This window comes from Populus nigra, chromosome 18 (genome assembly GCF_951802175.1).
Source record: "Populus nigra chromosome 18, ddPopNigr1.1, whole genome shotgun sequence".
Taxonomy (NCBI): Eukaryota; Viridiplantae; Streptophyta; class Magnoliopsida; order Malpighiales; family Salicaceae; genus Populus; species Populus nigra.
Genome location: NC_084869.1, coordinates 13971992 through 13992854, shown reverse-complemented (window position 1 = coordinate 13992854; position 20863 = coordinate 13971992). Strand labels below are relative to the sequence as shown.

At 38.1% G+C, this 20863-nt stretch overlaps 3 protein-coding genes across 5 annotated transcripts; 2 read left to right on the top strand and 1 right to left on the bottom strand.

Moving 5' to 3' along the window:
* Nucleotides 1–4141: 4141 nt before the first annotated feature.
* On the top strand, nucleotides 4142–6905 carry LOC133678116 (BAHD acyltransferase DCR-like). The gene is made up of 2 exons (XM_062100315.1): nucleotides 4142–4910; nucleotides 5585–6905. Exons 1-2 carry the CDS (start codon nucleotides 4458–4460, stop codon nucleotides 6485–6487), a joined length of 1356 nt encoding a protein of 451 aa, XP_061956299.1. The 5' UTR covers nucleotides 4142–4457; the 3' UTR covers nucleotides 6488–6905.
* Nucleotides 6906–8766: 1861 nt separating this feature from the next.
* On the top strand, nucleotides 8767–14254 carry LOC133678403 (N6-adenosine-methyltransferase non-catalytic subunit MTB-like). 3 transcript variants are annotated; one of them, XM_062100695.1, is made up of 7 exons: nucleotides 8767–8993; nucleotides 9365–12014; nucleotides 12298–12381; nucleotides 12582–12686; nucleotides 12805–12913; nucleotides 13252–13403; nucleotides 13625–14254. In XM_062100695.1, exons 2-7 carry the CDS (start codon nucleotides 9483–9485, stop codon nucleotides 14069–14071), a joined length of 3429 nt encoding a protein of 1142 aa, XP_061956679.1. In that variant the 5' UTR covers nucleotides 8767–8993; nucleotides 9365–9482; the 3' UTR covers nucleotides 14072–14254. The 3 variants fall into 3 exon arrangements, with proteins under 3 accessions (XP_061956679.1, XP_061956678.1, XP_061956677.1); XM_062100694.1 differs by having other exon boundaries at nucleotides 9325–12014; XM_062100693.1 differs by having other exon boundaries at nucleotides 8767–12014.
* Nucleotides 14255–15584: 1330 nt separating this feature from the next.
* LOC133677998 (sec-independent protein translocase protein TATB, chloroplastic-like) lies at nucleotides 15585–18226 on the bottom strand. Its single transcript, XM_062100143.1, has 6 exons — nucleotides 17863–18226; nucleotides 17626–17747; nucleotides 17092–17151; nucleotides 16838–16997; nucleotides 16019–16171; nucleotides 15585–15921 (listed from the first exon to the last, which is right to left on the bottom strand). The coding sequence occupies exons 1-6, from the start codon at nucleotides 18086–18088 to the stop codon at nucleotides 15851–15853; spliced, it is 792 nt and encodes a 263-aa protein (XP_061956127.1). The 5' UTR covers nucleotides 18089–18226; the 3' UTR covers nucleotides 15585–15850.
* Nucleotides 18227–20863: the final 2637 nt, after the last annotated feature.

The window sequence follows — 20863 nt, the reverse complement described above, 5'->3', positions numbered from 1 at the left end:
TATATAAAGAAAATTCACAATAGGATAATTGTGGTGCTTATCTTAAGCAAACAGAAGTTGAAAAAAATAGAATTATATCATATAATATTCAAAACTTGAAAACAGAAGAGTTGTGGTCTTTACAGGAGTATCTCCAATTGTCTCTTAATTAGCACCCTGCAAGATGGCTGCTTTGCCGCCTGACTTTTCCTATTAATCATCCGCTGCAAACACTCAATATTTATTGCACGTCCAATGCCTACCATAATGTTCTAAACACTCTACCTTGTGTAATTCTACTCCCATCAATAAAATTTTCATGACCAACTGACAATATACAATGCAGTTTCATCAATTTACAACAAGAAAAAAACTAAGTATATGATCGGGTTGATTAATAGGGGAAAACGAGCCGCAACCAAATAACATTACATGACAAATAGATTATAGGTGTTAAATGTTTGGTGTTGGCACGGTGGCGGCTAGTCCTTGCGGGCAATGTTTGGAGTGTAATGTAATCGAATACTTCCATCCTCCATGTTGAAAACGCCAATGTCACGAGGTCCAAAAGGTTCACAACGCCAGAGGAGAATGTAATCATCAGTGAAGTAAATAGAGTTTGGTAGGCATCCAGGGAAGTCTAAAGCCGAAACCGACATGGAATAGTTGTCACACGAATATTGCATCATCACCTTAGAAGCTCTCTATCTCAACGATCTTTGTTGATGACTGTTGTTTAAAGAATCTGGTACTATAAGTTTAAAGACCTCAAACTTTGAGGTAACATCCTGAAACTCGTCATCTTTAATTTCTTTTTCAAAATCCTCTTAACAAATAGCAACTCTCCCTTCAATGACTCTACAAGATACGTACGTATTCCTCGCCCACGCATGTCATCTCGAGTGTAACCATCTTTAGTTTCGAATTCGGTTCTGAAGTATCTGATAGACAGTGATATTTATATAGAAATGAAACAGAAATGAAGAAAGAGCAGAGTGTAGAAAGGAAGAAGAACAGAGAATGAATTTGTTTATACAGAGAAGCAGAAGACGAAATTCATGCACTGTTGCATTATTGCTTTTGCTTGGCTGTTTACATTACTATTTCTCACTTTATATATGCAGTATTGGAAGATACTAGACGGAGAATATGCTTTCTTTTACACTCAATATAATGCTAACAGATTCTCTTTTACTAACAAACATTACTAACAGAATGCTAACAATATTAATTGCTAATCTTCTGACACTTGGCATCATTAGAACCGTTGATATCTTTATATTATCAAGGGACACAACTTGGCTCCTGTTATCCACAGCATATAGCACACATTTGTAGTAAATAACATCTGAGAGGGGTAGACCTCTCCCTTGTACATGCATGCATGCTTCCACGATTTATGACCGGACTTGAAAGAGGACAGCCAATAATAATCACCGAAGATTGCTACAACCAGCTCGTGCTCATCCTGACATAAGGAAGTGGACAATTGATGTCAATCTCAATCCCTGAATTATGAAGATAAGTTCTCCTGACAGGAGGGAGGCGAATGAAACCTGCATTGAAGCGGTTGAAATTAAAGAGCAATTCCATAATTCTTTTCTACAAATATAAGCCAACCATGTGAAGATCCACAGCATCTTTTTTTCTTTTCTTTTCTTTTTTATAATGATCGATTTTTAATAAAAACTTGGTTATTTAGGCAATAGCCATAAAAAAAAAAGATGAGAAAACTTACATCCGAAAAAGAAAAATAGACAAATTAAATCAAAATATTAGTAAATCTTATGTTGGTTTGTCAAAAAATTAATATTATCTACACTGATTAAAATATTAAATCTCAAATATACGAACTGATAATTATAAAATTTCAGCTAATAAAATAGATAGCGAAGAATCAAGATAAAGTAGGAATCAAGATCTACAGTACTTCTTAAAAAACAATATTATTTTGATCTAGTCATATATTTCAGGTTGTGTATTTTGATAAAAACTTCCAAGTTTTTTTTTTTAAAATTTTCAGTAACTATTGCAGACCATTGATATAACTTGTCATCAAAACACCTACAGAAACATCCACTAATTCCCCACCAAGATAGAATTCTCATCCAAATATTCCAAGCAAAATCACAATGAATGAAAAGGTGTGGTAAGTGTTCTTAATACTTATACCACAAAGGTTGTAAGTTGTTTGAGCCTCCAGCACTAAGCGACGATGAAAACTAACTTTATTTCTTCATTCGTACCCTTTTATATCTTAATTAGAAGAAATTACATATTAAGAAAATATATAGCTAACCTTATATTAACGATAATTATTATTTTGGTCTAAAAATTCATTCTTTTTATTTCTAGTCTCTTGGTTAAAGAGAGTAGAGAGAAACTCGTTTGAGAACGGTGACAAAAAAAAAATGATCAGTTGACAACAATTTTAACCATGAAAAGAAATCAATTTTGATGTCAAAAGGTTTCATTCGATGATATAGGTTTAATTAGGTTGTTTTTTGGCTTTCATTTTATCTGTAATAATTAACAGATTTGAGCTTGAGAAGTTTTATCAATTCAGGTTAATTTTTTATTTTTAATATATTTTTGGCTCATTTTATGTTATAAGTTATTTATGTTCTTATAATATTTTTTAGATGTTTATTTATGTATGAATATATAGAAAAGACTTTCTATTGAAATAAAGCCACGATAGTTTCTATTCCCAAAGAAAAATAGAAGCAAATTACAAACCCCGTGTTTATGTAGGTCTATTTACAAACTTAATTAATATATTAATCTAATCTAATCAAAGGTAAGACGTTGAATTAGAAATAAACTAGTTTTTTCTTTTTTTTTGTGCGCGTTACGATATAGGAAACGAAGAGAAGAAACTTGAAGGATGGATTTGTTTTTTCAGAAAAAGAGAAAGGAAAAGAAATTGGAAGATGAAACTTGAGAGAGGAGGCGAAGAGGGGGTAATTGGTGGCATGGTGTTATCGGTGAAGGAGTGGTGAGGCGATTCAACAAGATGAATGAATGCAAGCTAGAGCTTTAGCAACGAAGCCTTGGAACAGAGATTCTGGATGCAGTCAATTCTCCCTGGCTCCACACGTTGACGGACTGTGATAAATTGTCACATGCATGCAGCCGTCATGTACATGAAAGTGTCGTTGATGGATGTTTATTGAAGTGGCAGCATCAAGCTGGAATAGAAGCCCTTCCTTGCAACTTTCTTTCTTTCTTTCTTTTCTAGTAAATAATTTATTTAGGAGGTGAATCATTTATTGCTTGGAATTAAAGTCATTGCTTTAATTGCCTTAAATAATTAATCTCCGCATGCGTAGGTAGGAGCTAGCTCGATGTGGGGTTTCTTCTACCTGCATCGATGGAACCTTTTCAATCATGTCATTGCCAGCCAGCCCCCCCTCTCATACAGTGCTTTAAATTGATTTGATTCTCATGTTCCTGATGAAATTATTCTTGTGTCCTCCCTTTAGATCTTACATTTTTAGGCTGAGTTTTTATAGCTTAAATCTCATTATTTTTATTAATAAAATTAAATGTAATTTAATATACATTAATTTAAACTTAAAAAAGCTCTCATTTAGCCCATCATCTCCGCAATCATTATTCATCTAGAAACCTCATTCCCGTCGGTCGCATAATTGGCCGGTCCTTGCTAAGAGTAAGGGTCGTATATATGTGTGAACTTCTAAATTGTACTGCGAGAAGTCCTCGACTTGATCTCGATGGTCATCCTCATAAAATTCAACGTAAAATCCCCAACCTAATTTGCCGACAAGGAAGGAAATGTGCATCCATTGGAACGACATCGATCATCCTGCCCGCACTTAATCTCTTCAAATTTATTGATCACCTGGACGACATGTGCAGCCCGGACCTGATTAATTGCTGGTCTATGAGGGCCGGGGCTGCCTGTAAGATTTGTATCGAAACTACTTTTTTCCTTCGAGGTCTGTTTTCTCTGGGAACATGAACACTTTCATAGCATATCCATGTATATATGCTGCCTCTATATCCATAGCATCCATGCATGCATGGTGCAAACACTTGAAGCCCTGGGTCCAAGTTCTTACAGCCCCACATATAGACTGGTGTGTGTACAGGGCACTAGCTAGCTAGAGAAAACAAATTTTGAGGTGATTTATGTTGGCATTCATAAATTTGCAACAGGCAATTAATATTTGTAAGGAGAGAGAACCTCTATCTTACCGATCTCATCAAGTTTTTCCCTAACTAACAGTCTGTCTGATCAAATCCCAAATATTAATGGGACACAACCGCTCCCATGAAATCCATTAATGACTCCCAACCACACCAGAATCACATCTTCTATAAGTATCCCTTGTCTCTCTCTTTAGCTTTCCATAACCACACAGATTATCTGTCTGTCTTGTGTAGGTCCTGAAGTACAAGCTTCTTTCTCAGCTTTAATTAGGCACACTCCTGAATACCATCAACAATCAGCAATGGCCCCCGAGGCAGAATATAAGGAGGAGGAGATCATGAAGGTGAAAATAACTGGCAAATCCCATGTCAAGCCCAGCAAAAAACTAGGAAGAAGGGAATGTCGATTGGTGACCTTTGATCTTCCATACATTGCATTTCACTACAACCAGAAGTTGTTAGTTTACAAGGGAAATGAGTATGAGGACATGGTAGGGAAGCTGAAGGATGGGCTTGGAGCTGTCTTGGAGGATTTCTACCAACTGGCCGGGAAACTAGCAAGAGATGAAGAAGGGGTGCTCAGTGTAGAATATGACGATGATATGGAGGGTGTTGAGGTGGTGGAGGCCAGTGCTGAGTGGATCAGTGTGGAGGATCTAGCTGTTGAGCTGGGTACCTCCACGTTGAAGGAGCTCATACCTTACAATGGGATCTTGAACTCTGAGGGACTCCACAGACCATTATTGTCGATGCAGGTAACATTTCGTAACATTTTCTTTTTTCGTCAGAAGCATACCCCATTTAATTACAACTTTGTAAGACATTGATTTATACATGTAATTAAGTAGATGCCTTCTCTTAATTTTGGCTACTAATTAAGAATATGTTAATCTAATTTGGTAGATACCTGCAGAATGCAGGAGGCAAGCAGAACATGAACTTACGCAAAAAGGGTTGAGTTTGGACTCTTTCGTTTTGTTTTAAATTGTTGTGTGGTGGTTTTTTTATTTAAAAATATATTAAAATAATATATTTTTATTTTTTAAAATTTATTTTTAATATCATGTTAAAATAATTCAAAATCATAAAATAAATTAATTTAAAACTAAAAAATAATTTTCAAAAATGCAATTTGACCCGAAAAAAATGACACTATTAAATTTGATTTAAGAAGAAATAATTTTAAGATACGATTCCATAGTTAATGTTCCAACTACGTTGTGTACATTTATATATGAATTTGTTTTCACATAACCCGATTAGAACCCTATCCTCTCTCTCTCTCTCTCTCTCTCTCTCTCTCTCTCTATATATATATATATATATATATATATATATATATATATATATATTCGTATGTAGTGTGAGCTAAATATTTTAGCTTAAAAAGAGTTAATTTCTGGAGGATGCTGCTAAATATTGCTTGCAGCTAACCAAGCTGGAAGATGGACTAGCAATGGGGTTGGCCTTCAACCATGCCATCATTGATGGGACCTCCACGTGGCACTTTATGAGTTCATGGGCCCAGATTTGCAGTGGGCTGCCTTCAGTCACTGTCTTGCCTTTCCTGGACCGCACCAAAGTGAGAAACACTAAAGTAAAGCTACACCCACCACCGCCAGATCAGGACGCACAAAATACATCATCCAACGGCACTGCTCACGCTAAGCCTGTTGATCCGCCACTCAGAGAGCGAGTCTTCAAATTCTCTGAATCAGCAATTGACAAGATCAAGTCAAAAGTCAACTCAAACCCACCATCCGACGGCTCAAAACCATTCTCGACTTTTCAAGCACTTGCTGTCCATATGTGGCGCCATGTAACACAAGCGCGTCAGCTTAAGCCTGAAGACCACACGGTCTTCACTGTCTTCGCTGACTGCCGCAAAAGGGTCGACCCGCCAATGCCGGAAAGTTACTTTGGTAACCTAATTCAGGCCGTATACACGGTGACCGCTGTCGGGTTGCTGTCGATGAACCCACCTGAGTTTGGAGCTTCCATGATACAAAAAGCCATTGAGATGCACGATTCTAAAGCCATTGAAGAGCGTAACAGGCAGTTTGAAAGGTCACCAAAGATATTTCAGTTCAAAGATGCGGGTGTTAACTGTGTCTCTGTTGGGAGCTCGCCAAGGTTTCCAGTTTATGAGGTGGATTTTGGGTGGGGAAAGCCAGAGACGGTGAGGAGTGGAATCAATAACAGGTTCGATGGGATGGTGTATCTGTATCGAGGGAAGAGTGGTGGAAGGAGTATTGATGCGGAGATAAGCTTGGAAGCTGGAGCTATGGAGAGGTTGGAGGAGGACAAGGAGTTTGTTGCGGAGGTTAATTGAATGGGATAATATCTGGACGCATGCATAAGAGGAGTTTTGCTAGTTCTTGGATAACATCCATTCATTCATTCATGCATAATAATAATTTACTCGTTACAGATTAGAATGTCCCAGTAATGTCGTTAATGTCGTCCAAAGAACTGATCAAAATCTCTGTTGCTTGAAGAGCACTACTGTCCCGTCCCGTGAGTTCTCTCTGGAAATGTTGTCGGGCCGGGGTGGCCCATGTACTTGTAAAGAGAGCTTGGAGGTGGTTTGATGATGCCTGGTTTGCCAATTAAGTGCTAGGAAGCTCGTGAGGGGAGTGCTGGTGTTAGTTATATATCAATGTTTCTACATGTGTGTATTAATTTATATTTTTGGGCATCCTCGTGATGTGATATTGGCGTTGAAATTAAGATGCATGCTTAACAACTAATGATTGTTTTTCTACCACCCAATCTGTAAATCAAAGTTTATGAGTGAGTGACTGTGAGTGTGTGTGTACACAACAAATTAAACTAAAAGAGGAAGGGTAAAAACAATGCAGATCACACTGTAGATCATGACTCAAAAATGTATTTGTTGAAGGATAAGAATGGTAAAAACAATGCATGCCTGATGGTAGTAGGAGGATCTTCTTCCTCCTTTTTACGAGGATTTAAACTACAAAAATGTCTTTCCAGAAAAAGAAAAAAAAACTCGGCGCTTGTAGACAATTTCAGGTTTTTCCTTCTGGAAGTACAATTAATTTACTTTATTGCCTTTAAATTTTTTTAAAAAAAACCTTGCCTTTGGTCTAAGATTAGTTTGTCTTTTTAGCACCTTTATTTTTTCGTTATTATTAAGTGGAATAGGAGGTAGGTTGGTCAGAAATTATAATAATTTTTTTTAAAAAAAAAAATTGCTATCCTGTTTGGCCACAATCTTCAAGAGTCACGTGTGGCATTTCTTTAGCCTCCCATCCCTAGACAATACATATTATCGATGAATGTTTATTGTAGCACTGACGACTTTTTTTTTTTTTTCTCTATTCTTCTTCATTTTTTATCCTTAAATTTTCAAAGCAATCTCTTAATATTATTTTTCTTTAAATTTAATTATTTTTTTAATTTTTAATTTTTATACTTGGCTCTTTTGTAGAGTTTTGATTATTTTTTTAATTTTATTTTTCAATTCTAATTTATCATATGTTGTTTTTCCACTTTGATCTTCATTCTTTTGATTTTTTATTTATCTTCTTAGCTATCTTATATAGTTTTTATTAACTTTAAATTTTATCTCTTAATCTAAATATATGATATATTATTTTTTTAATTTGATCTTCGTTCTTTTAATTTTATTGTTATTTTGTTAGAGTTATTTTTATTTCAATTTCACGCTTTAATTAAAAAAAAAATATGATTGCCTTCTATTTTAATTACTATTTTTTTAATCCTTTTATTTGATTGTTTTTTATTCAATTTCATCATCTAATGTTTGATTTGTTGAGAATTGAGTTTTGTGTTTTTTTATGTATAATGTTTTTGGTCTGGTAACCAAAGTCACACGTTTGAAAAGTTAATGCAAATTGATATTTTTTAAAAACTTATTTTTCTTTTTGATTCTATTATTCAACATTAGTTTTTTTTTTAATTTGACTTTGTGATTTTTTTTTGTTATATTATTTTGATCTCATTATGTATTGTGAATTTGATGAATTAAGCTGAATGACTTACTTCTTATTATGCAGATTATATATCTATTATGCTATCTTAGATTAACCCGATCAAGTCTCCATAGAATGGCAATTTAATGCCCATCAGCCTCGCATAGCTAATACAAGAACTTCAGCAGCCACTAGTTATGTATGTATGCTATCAATATTAATTTCTACTGATTATATAATAATGGATCCGTCATCCGTCTCTACCGACCATCCCCATCCCCACGCTCATGTGACTATGTCCATCTATACATGGCATTGAATGCTATGGCATGTAGAGGTGGCTCCCCGCTCATGCCTTGTCATGCTACCATGACATGGCATATAATGTGTCCATGTTTCAATTCCAATGTTATCATACAATCTGTTAATTCTAACTATACATGCATTCTTCATAACATGATATGATATGTGGGTTCAGATCAAGATTAACAACATAATTAAACTGAACCGATTGAAGAAAACATATTATTAGTTCAGGGGCTGCGATGCAAACTGTACCTGATATGGGCTCGAGCTAAAGAAGAAGGCCCATTCGGACTTCCCAGCTCATACTGTACCTGGCACGGCCCAGGCATGCAAATGTCAAAGGTGGAAGCAGCAATTTGAAACTAGTCTCTGTTGCCGAAGAACGAAAAACCCTAATTTGTTTTTTGTTCTTCAGTCTCTAAAATGAGAAATTCAATCTCAGAGGAAGAGGGGCAGGGCAGGGTGCTGGTTTCCTTGTCTATTTCAGCTTCATCAATGCATTAATTCATTGATTGATTTCTTCAGAAAAATCCAAAACCTTCCTTCCCTTCTCCCCACTAATCATCAGATCAGGTTTCCTATTAACTCGAATTTTCTTCTTTTATTTGAATTTAGTTGAACGCAATGCTCCTAAATTTCTTTTCTTTGTCCAATTGCAATAAAAATAGTTTCTTTTCTTTTTCCTTCTCTCAGTTAGGCCATTAAACTTCGAAGCAATCCCAAAGTTTTGATTTTTTTATTATTATTCAACTGGACCCCCTTGACTGGACTTGACTTCGCTTGCCTGCTCCTTTCTTACTATTTTATTACCTCTAGAAATTTTCTGTTTTATAGAGTTTGTTTAATTTGTAAATTTCAACTCTTTTAATCTCGTTGTCACTGTTTTTTATTGATCCTTGAATAGTTCTTTTATTGATTGCCATGGAATCGCCTGAACGTTCTAGTCGTAGTTATGGAAGAAAGGATGTAGAAGATAGTTCAGATGTGAAGATTGATAGGGGCGGGGATGATGAAGAATGGGATGTGAGTGATAAGAGGAAACACAGGTCTATCAAGTCTAGGATGTCCACCAATGGGGAGGATGCTGAAGGATTCGATGGGGGTGGGAGAAGGAGAACTTCAGGCGGGGACAGGAATGATAGTCGTAAGAGGTCAGGTGGTGGTGGGTCAAGTAAAGTGGGTAGTGATGAAGATGATTATGAGACGAGAAAAGAGATGCGGTCTAAGCAGATGAAGAAAAAACAGGAGGAAAGTAGTTTGGAAAAATTGAGCAGTTGGTATCAGGATGGAGAATTAGACAACAAGCAGAGTGGAGGTGACAAGTCTGTTGGTAAAGGCCATGGTTGCCCTGATGAAAGCGAGAGAAGGAAAATGATATCGAATATCTCGGAGCATGAGAGTTCCTGTAAGGCAAGTAAAAGTAGAGAAGAAAGATCCTATGATGGAGAGATTGAAAAGGCACTGGGTAGAGATTCTAGATATTCAGAAAGGAAGGATAGCAGCCGAGAGAAAGGTCACGGTTCTGCTGAGACAGGGAAGAATTCTAGGAGAAGGTGGGATGAATCTGACTCCAACAGAAAAGCCGAAGAAAATCATCATGAAAAGTCTGATTTTATAAGTGGAAAGATGTCTGATTCCAATCACGAGTCTAAAGAAAGAAGAGCTAGAATCGAACCTAGTGAGAGTAAAAGCAGGGGTTTGGATTTAAACAGTGAAAAGGGCGCCAAAACTAGCAACAGAGATGACAAAAGAGCTGATGCAGACAGGGAGAAGAATAAGAGTAAAAGCAGGTCAGAAGCTGCCAAAGAAGATAACGGGGCTAGTCCTATCACCCGTGAAGATAGATCAGGTCGGGAGAAAATTGAGAAGCATAGAGAGCAGAGAACTCCCACTAGAAAAGATGTTTCTGAAAGCCGTGAAAGGTCCTCCAATGCAGAAGAAGATGGAAACACGTGGGTGGGAGATAAAAGTGCAAGAGAAGTAGGGCGGTCTAATAGGTCCAGGACTCCCGAGAGGAGCATTAGGCATCATCAAGAATCTCAACATTCTGAAATAGAGTATGAAAGAGATGTTGACACAAGACGGAAGGATCAAGAAAAGGATGGCTACAGGGATGATAGATCAAAAGGCAGGGATGACAGCTGGAATGACAGGAATAGGGATCGGGAAAGTTCCAAAGAGAACTGGAAAAGAAGACAACCTTCTGGTAATGATAGGGAGCCAAAAGACGGGGACATTGCTTATGATCGTGGAAGAGACTGGGAGCCAAGACATGGTCGTGAAAGGAATGACAATGAAAGGCCTCATGGTCGAAGCAGGGGTGAAGCTGTGAAAACGTCATCAAATTTTGGGATTTCAAATGATAATTATGATGTGATAGAGGTCCCGCTTGATCATGGACGACCAGAGGCTAGATCCAACTTTGCTAGGAGGATTGAGGTCAGTCAGCAGTCTGATGTAAAATCAGCACCAAACACTGAAGAGTGGGCATACATGCAAGGTGAAAGGGCAAGAAGGAATGACTCACCTTTTGTAGGAGACTCAAAGGACAAGTATATGGATGATGATGCACCATTGCGAGATCCGAGTTCTTGGAGGGATGACGTTGAGTACCAGGGAGGGAAAGGGAGAGGCCAAAAGGGGGCCATGCCCAGTCACGGTGTTGGTGGTCAAAGTTCTAGCAGTGGTTCACAGACTCCATATAGAAACCAGGATCCAGGCTCCTTTGGCAGAGGTTCTCCACAGGGAGTAAAAGGAAGTAGAGTAGGGAGAGGAGGAAGGGGGAGGCCTGCTGGGAGAGATAACCAACAGGGTACACTCCCGTTGCCATTAATGGGATCACCTTTTGGCTCTCTTGGAATGCAACCACCCGGAGCACTTCAGCCTCTCGCTCCTAGTATGTCACCTGCTCCATGTCCTCCAATTAGTCCAGGTGTCTTCATTCCACCATTTTCTTCACCAGTTGTTTGGGCTGGTGCCCGAGGTGTGGAGATGAATATGCTTGGTGTCCCCCCTCCTCTCTCTGCTGTTCCTCCTGGGCCCACAACGCCAAGATTTCCCCCTAACATGGGAACAAATCCATCAAACCCTGCTATGTTTTTTAATCAAGCAGGACCTGGCAGGGGAATGCCTCCAAGCATACCTGGTCCTGGTTTTAATGCTTCTGGACCTGTAGGACGAGGAACACCACCAGATCAAAATGCCGGGGGTTGGATTCCTCCTAGAAATAATGGTCCTCCAGGTAAAGCTCCTTCAAGAGGAGAGCAGAATGATTACTCACAGAATTTTGTTGATACTGGTATGCGACCCCAGAACTTTATCAGAGAGCTAGAGCTGACCAATGTTGTAGAGGATTATCCCAAGCTTAGGGAGCTTATACAGAAAAAGGATGAGATTGTGGCTAAATCTGCTTCTCCTCCCATGTACATGAAATGCGACCTACACGAGCTTGAGCTGTCTCCAGAGTTCTTTGGAACCAAGTTTGATGTTATTCTGGTGGACCCTCCATGGGAGGAATATGTTCATCGAGCTCCTGGTGTTGCTGACCATATGGAGTATTGGACTTTTGAAGAAATACTAAATCTTAAGATTGAGGTACATTGTTTCCAACTCTCTTTTCCTTGCAGTTGCCTTTTATAGAAAATGAGTAGTTATATTTTTGTTACCTTGATTAAGAATTGACTGCTCTACTTGCTAGAGTGATTGCATGCCATTGAAGTGCAGTTGGAATGCAAAGGCTATTCATATTGGTACCCAGGGCCATCAGTTGCTAATGTTCAAAGTGTAGATATAAGCTGCATTGTTCTTTTATAAATAGATGTTATATTTCATATTTCTCTTGACTTGTCTAAAGGGTTTTTTCCCCATGTGGTTACAGGCAATAGCAGATACGCCTTCTTTTATCTTCCTCTGGGTGGGTGATGGTGTTGGTCTTGAGCAAGGCCGCCGCTGTTTAAAGAAGGTATTGAGCCATTAGATTTAGAATTTGACAATGGCTTACCCATTCATTTTTGGCTCCTCATATATGTTCTGTTAAATCAGTTGTTCTGTCAGATTTGAATTTGACAATTGCTTGGCCTTTTCTTTTTGGCTCCACCCATATCATCTGCTGTAAAATAATCTGTAATTTATATAATTTAATTTAGTTTTCCATCACTGCAGTGGGGATTTCGGAGATGCGAAGATATTTGTTGGGTGAAGACCAACAAAAGCAACGCAACTCCAGGGCTCCGACATGATTCCCATACTTTGTTTCAGCATTCGAAGGTTGGTGTTTGATTTTTCTTCTGCATTGTAAAAGTGGGCAACTTTCCCCGAATTTGACTTCTCACAAGTTCATTAATTTTTTTCCTTGACTGTTTATTGCCTTGTCATTGAAATGAAGGAACACTGCTTGATGGGTATAAAAGGAACTGTTCGCCGCAGCACTGATGGTCACATCATCCATGCTAACATTGATACTGATGTAATTATTGCTGAGGAACCTCCTTATGGTCAGTGTATTTCCTCGTTGAAATTTTTGGCTCTGGTTGGTATGAGTCCACATAACTACACTTGTGTTTGGTTTGTGAATGATCTAGATTAGAAATTGAAGAGCTGCTGCATAACTTTCTGTTTTACTGCTAGCTGTCTGTCTGTTCTCAAAATATAATAAAGGATTTTGTTATGCATGCATTCTTTCCTCATTTTTTGTTCTTGTTTTATTTGTTATCTGACATTTACAATTCATGCTTCCTTCAGCTGGAAATTTACAAGTATGTTGTAAAGCGTCACCTTAAAATGGGTGATGCTATGAGACATATTAATGTGTTTTATGTCAATGGAACTGCAGGTTCAACTCAAAAGCCTGAAGACATGTATCGGATAATTGAGCATTTCTCTCTAGGCCGCAGAAGGCTTGAGCTCTTTGGCGAAGATCACAATATTCGATCTGGTTGGCTGACTGCTGGTAAAGAATTATCTTCATCAAATTTCAATGCTGAGGTACAGTATCATTCAGAAACATGATTACTTCTAATCATAACACTCTTTTTCCCTTCACGTGGACTCTCTTAATGTGCTGGCCAACAATCTAAGACTTAAGTTGTTTAATGGAATAGCAATTTTTGGTGTTATGACACTTGTTCACTAATATGAATGCTTTGTTCATGCTTGTCATCCTAGTTCCTCTTTGGTATGCTAAACCTAGATTTGGTAACTTTCAGGCGTACATCAGGAATTTTGCTGACAAGGATGGCAAAGTTTGGCAAGGAGGGGGTGGAAGAAATCCTCCTCCTGAGGCGCCTCATCTTGTTGTGACTACCCCTGATATAGAGGCTCTACGCCCTAAGTCACCAATGAAGAACCAGCAGCAAATGCAGCAGCAGCAGCAATCAGTATCTATTTCTCTGACAGCAGCCAATTCCTCCAACAGAAGGCCAGCTGGAAATTCTCCTCAGAATCCAAGTACTTTCAGTTTAAACCAAGAGGCCTCTAGTGCTAACCCTTCAACCCCAGCCCCTTGGGCATCATCACCAATGGAAGGCTGTAGAGGACGAGAGGGTGGGAATATGCCTTCAGAAGACAAGGTCTTTGATATGTATGGTTATAGTGGGCAGGCAAATGGAGATCATCTAGATTTTGAATCCCACAGACCTAAGAATTTGTTGTAAAGAAACACTTGCATAAAAAATCATCCCCCCCCCCCCCCCCCCCCCAACTAGCTAATTAGCTAATGTAAATGAAAAGAAAATTCCATATCGGCTTCTCTTTTTTCTTATTTCTTTTTTTCCCTGTAGTTGCAACAATAGAAGGGACAGGAATAGATGGCAACAAAGATGAGTTACTTTTCAACTGATTTGATGTTTTTTTTAAGTGTTTTGAAATGGTTTTTATATCTTATAAAAATTATCTAAATTCATCGTCCAAGAAAAGCATTAATTTTTAGGTTCAAATACACTTTTAAAAGCATTTTCAGCTGTATTTCAACAAATTGACCTTTCACGTTTCAACAACTCTCGAAAAATCACACAAAACTTGCACTATTTAGGTTAGGAATGAGTATTTTTGGTTTGGTTTGATTTTTACTGGAATAAAACAACCAGTTTGAATTTTTTTTTTAATAAGATTTAAAACCAAAAACAATTTAAACCAATTATTTCTTGCTTGTTCGGTTTGGTCATTTAAGGTTCAAAACCAGAAAAAACCAATTAATGAAGGTGCTTCAACAAGGAGACAAAAGGTAGCTTTACCCGCTTTTGTTTCTCTTTTAGATACAACTATTAATAAATGGGCATCCCTGAAATAATAGTCAATTAAAAGCGTAATAGGAACTAACAAGAGAAGGTGGCTAAGAAGTCACCAGGGGTTTGATGGAAAAAAAACCATGGTCACTCAACGGTTCAAGTTTTTATGATATATGCACACATAACTCAATGTTTCTCAGCCCACCTTAACACTCCCTGCAAAAGGATGAAGAGAGAAAATCAGTAAACCTAAGACCGGGAGACTGAGAGAACCAGAGAGCTTGGAGAGCAGCTTTGATTTAGAGAAGAGAGATTGCAAGATGAAGATATTGATTTAGATTTAGAGATCGAGAATGTGATTTATGATTGTGAAGGGGGCTGGTTTTTTTAGTGATTTTTGAACCGGTTTAGTCTGGTGCCTTCGAAAATTAAAACTAAGCCCAACCGAAAAGAATTTTTTTCATTTTTTTCTAATATGTTTATTCGATTTTTTTTCTGGTTTAGTTTTTTTAATTTTCTTGTTTTAATCCATTTTTTTGCTTAGACCTGATTTAGGCCAAAAAGTGCAACGGCGAAAAGAGCAAAAAAATACGGCCTTGTAGAAGAGCTCAAGTGAGGATACTGCAATAATTACCATCACAGAATTGATTGCAGAATCCGGCACTACAATACGAGAAGCAGATGTATTGAATAGAATTGAATGGCCGCAGCCTCTGATTTCCAATTGCAAACTCCATGCTATAGACTTACAAAAGGCAGATCAACTTGTATGGGATCAAATCAAGTACTACTTTTATTTGGAACATTCACGTCTAGTATTCAAGAGGCCGTGTGCCCCTCGATCACTTGATAGGTGAGACTTGAGACTGACGATGGACTATGGAGTGTGGAGTAATCTCCTTGAAAAGAACATGACATTGGTGCAGAACAAAAGGGCACCTAATTAATTCCGAAAGGTTCATTAACACAAAAAATTCATATTTTACAACATATTCAAGAATCATACACTTGTTAATCGTCACAATATCCTCTTCATATAGACTTTTTAAAGGCTACTCTCTTGTTGTTTCACTCTGCCACCCAAAAAAAGAGTGGATAGAGCTCCATTGCTCTCGTTCTTGAGCACCTGATTAATTCATGCTTAGGCAGTCTCCTCTCCGACATCAAAAAATGGACAGCCGCAGCAGTTCTTCTCCACTGTGTTACTTAATAGTTTTGTACTTCATTTTCTGGCTTTTCTGGGGAAGGCATCGCACCAGCAGTTTCTTTGACGGGCTCTGAGTTGAGTTCATATACAAGATGTAAGGAAATCTAGGGGGTGGGGAAGACAGAGATGCATGTATGAGAACAAACTTAGTAGGAAGAATGGCTAACCTTGTGGCCGAAGCTGAGTTTCAGGTTCCAACTGACTTTCTACTGGAGGGGTTGACAGACCCTGTTGTTCAGCAGCAGATGCTTTTAGCTGCTCTTCTGTGATTTTCAAGTACTCTTCACTGGTATAAGCTCTGTTTGGGGATGGAGCACCATCTAAATTTTTTTAAACAGAAGACATGTCTCTCATCAGCCTTGTAGTGAAGCCACAGTTAATATAGGGAAACGGAAACCACAGTATTTTGTAGTGACTTGATTATTCAATCAAGAAAACAACCACAACTTGAGTCAATTGAAAACAATGACCGAAGCTATTCAAACCAATCCTCCTAAGTAACCATGGTTATTCCTGTCAATGAAGTGCATAAATCAGCTTTGGAGGAAGGTTTTAAACGATCACTTTTTTCGACCCCAGATATCGATTCTTGAACCTTATCCACTTACGACGTTCAGCTACTTGTTCAGGGAAACATAGTTGGTTCTACAATTTAGAAGGATTGAGGTTCAAATTATATTTGATAAACTTTGAGAAGAAATGTCATTCTTAAACCTTCATTTGTGGTTTATAGCAATTAGCAACTGTCAGTGACATACCAACTTTGATAAGAGTTGCATATGCTAAAGAAAGCGTACTAGTATTTACTCATGCTCCAATGCTATCAGATCCAAAAAGTTCAGTAAAGGAGTAAAAATAAGTAAATGTCAATTTACTAATTAATAGTATAGTATGAAGTACTAGAAGTCAAATATCACCATCTGAATCTGATACCACTAATGGTATCACAGGAAAGTAGCAGCTATTACTTAAAAAAGATCACTCACTGGGGTCAGTCACAGTCGGAGAAATATCAATGCTGCCAGCTGATGAAGGGTTTGATGCAGTGTTTGTTATCTTTGAGTTATATGTGTTTTGAGTTTGATTTGAAATTTCATCAAGCCCAATCTCTCGCTCAAGGGTGCTCTTGAAATCCCTTGACACCTCCTATATTAAATTTAAAGGGTCGAATCAATTATATACAATTATACAAATAACTGGCAGGAACAATTCCATTAAAACTAAAGTTTCAATGACCAACCTGAAGTTCTTTAATTGTGGGTTGAAATTCACGTAGAGTTTTCCCTAGATTGCGTGCAACCTGCATTTAGATAATTCAATGGAGACACCACAAGAATATTTTCTTTTCAGACAACAGGAAAATTAATAAAACATGCACTCTAAAACTTGGCAGTTCATTGCTACAGAAACGCAAAAGGTGCTACAGAGTCGTCAAGATACCTGGACAGGGTTCTAGATTTAGTTTTTAATGCTGCACCAATCAATCTTCAAATTGATGGAAAATAAAAGGCATAGGGTTTTCTAACTTTACTGGCTCATTATAAAATTCGCACGGAATTCCATAACATAGGTAGCAAGCAATTTAACAATCCTTGTCTCATAGAATTGCTAAAAAGAGTGAGATGAGCAAACACTTTCAAGTGCAAAAATAAGATAACAACAGAAACAAAATGATGCTTATCTAGAGTTACATTAACACTTCCAGCATTGCCAGACTTTTGCTACAGAAAATCTTTAAAAAGGGGCAAAGCAGCAAATAAGTTACACAACTAACCTCAGCAAGACCTTTGGGACCAAAAACCAGCAAAGCCACCACACCAATAACCAGAGCCTCAGGAGCCCCAACACCGAACAAAGATGCATGAATCACCTTACCCTTACACCTTCCTTTCCTCTCTGTATCACCACCACATGTCAACAAGAATAAAACAACAGAAAACGAACAAGCGAAACCAAATTAACCCATAAGAAACTTAAAGAAGGGAAGCCCAGATGAAAAGGGCATAATTACCTTTAGCAACGAAATTGGGAGAGAATGAGATACCCAGATGTTTTAAACCACTCCATTGAGAGAAAGGACCAAGACACAGTTGAGGAATCCATGTCGAGAGACCAAATTTGGGTGCTTTATGATACGGGATTAGAGGAGAGGGGGGGAGAGGGTAGAGAGCTGATTTGGTGCTTGTTGAAGTTGAACACAAGGATGCTGAGGTTGAAATTAGTGATGCCATGACCATGAGGAGTTTCTACGGGATTCTTTTAAAAGGGGCTTTAGTCATATGTGCAAGCAATATTATCCTGAATGGAAGGAAACTATGAGTGAAGATAGATTTCCCGAGTTAAGTTCACCATCACCATGTTTTTGACATTTCTTTCTAGCTTTTTTGTCTTCGCCTTTTTTTTTCTTTCTTTTGTTTTTTGGTGGGTATGCCCCCAGGTCTGCTCATTGGGCTCAGTAATGGGAGGTAGCTCAGAAGCCCAGATTTAGGTTTCCTTGGAAGTTTTGGATAGTTCCTGCTGGCCCAGAAAAGATAAAGTACTTGGGCCTAGTCTACTTGATGTCCTGACAAAAGAGGACCATTCAAAGAGCTGAAGCTAACATTGTCTTTTGATGATGTGGTGGTTGTGATGGGAAAGCAGGGATGGCATCAAGCATTTGTAAATATTCTCAGAGGGGGCCAAGGAGCATATAAAATGAAGCAGGCGACGATGTTGTTGGAGCAAGTTAGTCTGCGTACCTAAATCTTTCACTTTTAATTATTCAAGAATTTAGGATTTGAGAGATCAACCCCCCCATTTACTTGATAACTTAAACACGTGGTGTGTTGGTTCGGCTTTTGCCTTGTAGGGCCATAACAACACTGAAGCGCTAGCTAGCTAGCTAGGGTCAGTTCATGGAGAGATATCTTCGGCTAGCTACACCTGATCCTATTGGACCCAGCAATGGACTTGTTCAAATAATTCAAGCTTTCTTGGGTTGTAGTAATTTTTTTTTTCCTTTTCTGTCATGAACTGGGCTGGTTTTCAACCTTTGATCAGCACTTGTTTGATCATCGATCTTAATTTGGAGGGCGGCTTTCAAGTGTAGGAATTGATCACTAGGTAGCATTGCATGCATGGTCGAGACTTGAGAGATGATCGAAGAACATGGCAAAAAAGAAGGAAGCACATTAATGTTGAGGTAATGCATGTCGTTTTCTAAACTGTTGATCATGATGAGCAGATGAAAAGGCTACATAATAATAATATAGCAGCAAATCAATGATACGAACAATGAAAGGCTGTGATGAGATGGCTTTTCTTCCACTCACTAGGCAGGAAAGACAAATCATTGCAGTTCAAGAGTGGAGGGGCTAAAGTGCAGTATCTGGTGAAAGAGAGTGCATGAAAAGGCCAAGGACTCGCAATAATTAAAGACACACATGAAAAGGGTTAAAGGTGATCAGTTCAGAAACAAAGGCCCTTTTGAGGGAGAAAAAGGATGAAGGGGTTATAAATTAAGGAAGCAGTCGATCGACGACAAATTCAAGATAAAAATAACAAGGAGGGCACGTGAAAGGGGTTAAAGGAGAGCTCGTCAAGGGAGAGGTGGGGTGTGAGGTAACATCATTATCTCGAGAGTTTCAAGGCAAGAACGGATAATGGCAGGCAGCGGGAAAAAGAGAGAGAGGAAGGAGGAGGAGTAACCCACCCACCCGTGCAAGGTTTAGTTAATTAAAAAGGAAGAGGAGAGAGGGTCGCCATCTTCCACACAAAGTTGTGCGCACAAAAACCCATCCAACAGGCACCACTTGGGTTGGGTTGGGTATCCATCCACACGTGCACCACTGGATAAATCAAAAACAAAGCCACTGTTGCTAGTTTGTCCTAAACTAACCAGCAACAAGTAACTCTTTATATATATATATATATATATAAAACACCACCACTGCGTGAAGGAATTGAAGGCCTTCTATAATCTGGGCTAACTCGTGAATGCCCTCAACTCAGGAGAAGCCACTGCAAATTAAATCCATCCATCCTACGCACAGGAGACGAGGAGTGGCCCTCCTCGTGATGGGGGCCACAGCCATACTGAATAAGATAGAGAGACTCTACCTAATCGTTCCTGTTTTTGTAGTTACATAGTTACATTGTTTTTTTTAAGTTATTTTTATTTAAAAATATATTAAAATAATATTTTTTTTATTTTTTAAATATTATTTTTTATATCAATAATCTAAAAACACTAAAAAAAATTTAATTTAAAAACAAATAAATTCTTTTTAATTTTTTCTAAAAATATTTTTGAAAAAAAAAAAACCTTAATAATGTAATCATTACAGTAGCCAGCAGCAGCAAGTAGAGCCTCTTCTTCTTCCCACGTACGGGGGAAATAGCCTCCAGACTCATCCACCCGTAATTGTCGGCTACTGTCCGAGTGATAAAATATCGCGTTTGCTTCCACAGAACACATTATATATATATATATATATATATATATATATATATATATATATATATATATATATATATATATATATATATATTCTTTAAGCTAGATATGGCCTTGAAACATTATTGATGATGCCATGATGACCCGAAAAGTTATTTATCCCTCCGCGCACATACTGTCCTCCTCCTCGCCATTAAAAGCAGTTGAAGATTAAAACCTTGTTTAATGGGCATTCACATGGAAAATACTGAATTCTTCCCTATAATAAGATTTGTAACAAGCTTGACCAAGAACAAACATGTTCTCTATAGAGGAGGGAGGAGGGAGGAGGAGGAGGAGGAGGGAGGGAGGGAGGAAGGATGTAGCACGTGAGGGAGAGGCATGCTTCAAGGGAGTCCACATGGCAGAGCCGGCCGAACGAAACCCATCGAGGGTCCAAGTCAATGAATAAACGGCCTTGATTGGTTTGATCAACATTAGAATTAAATAATAATAAATAACAGACGGAGCACATGGAGCTTGCAGCCTCGCACAAATGAGGTCACGAGGATCACGACCTTGTAATTTCATGTCGCAG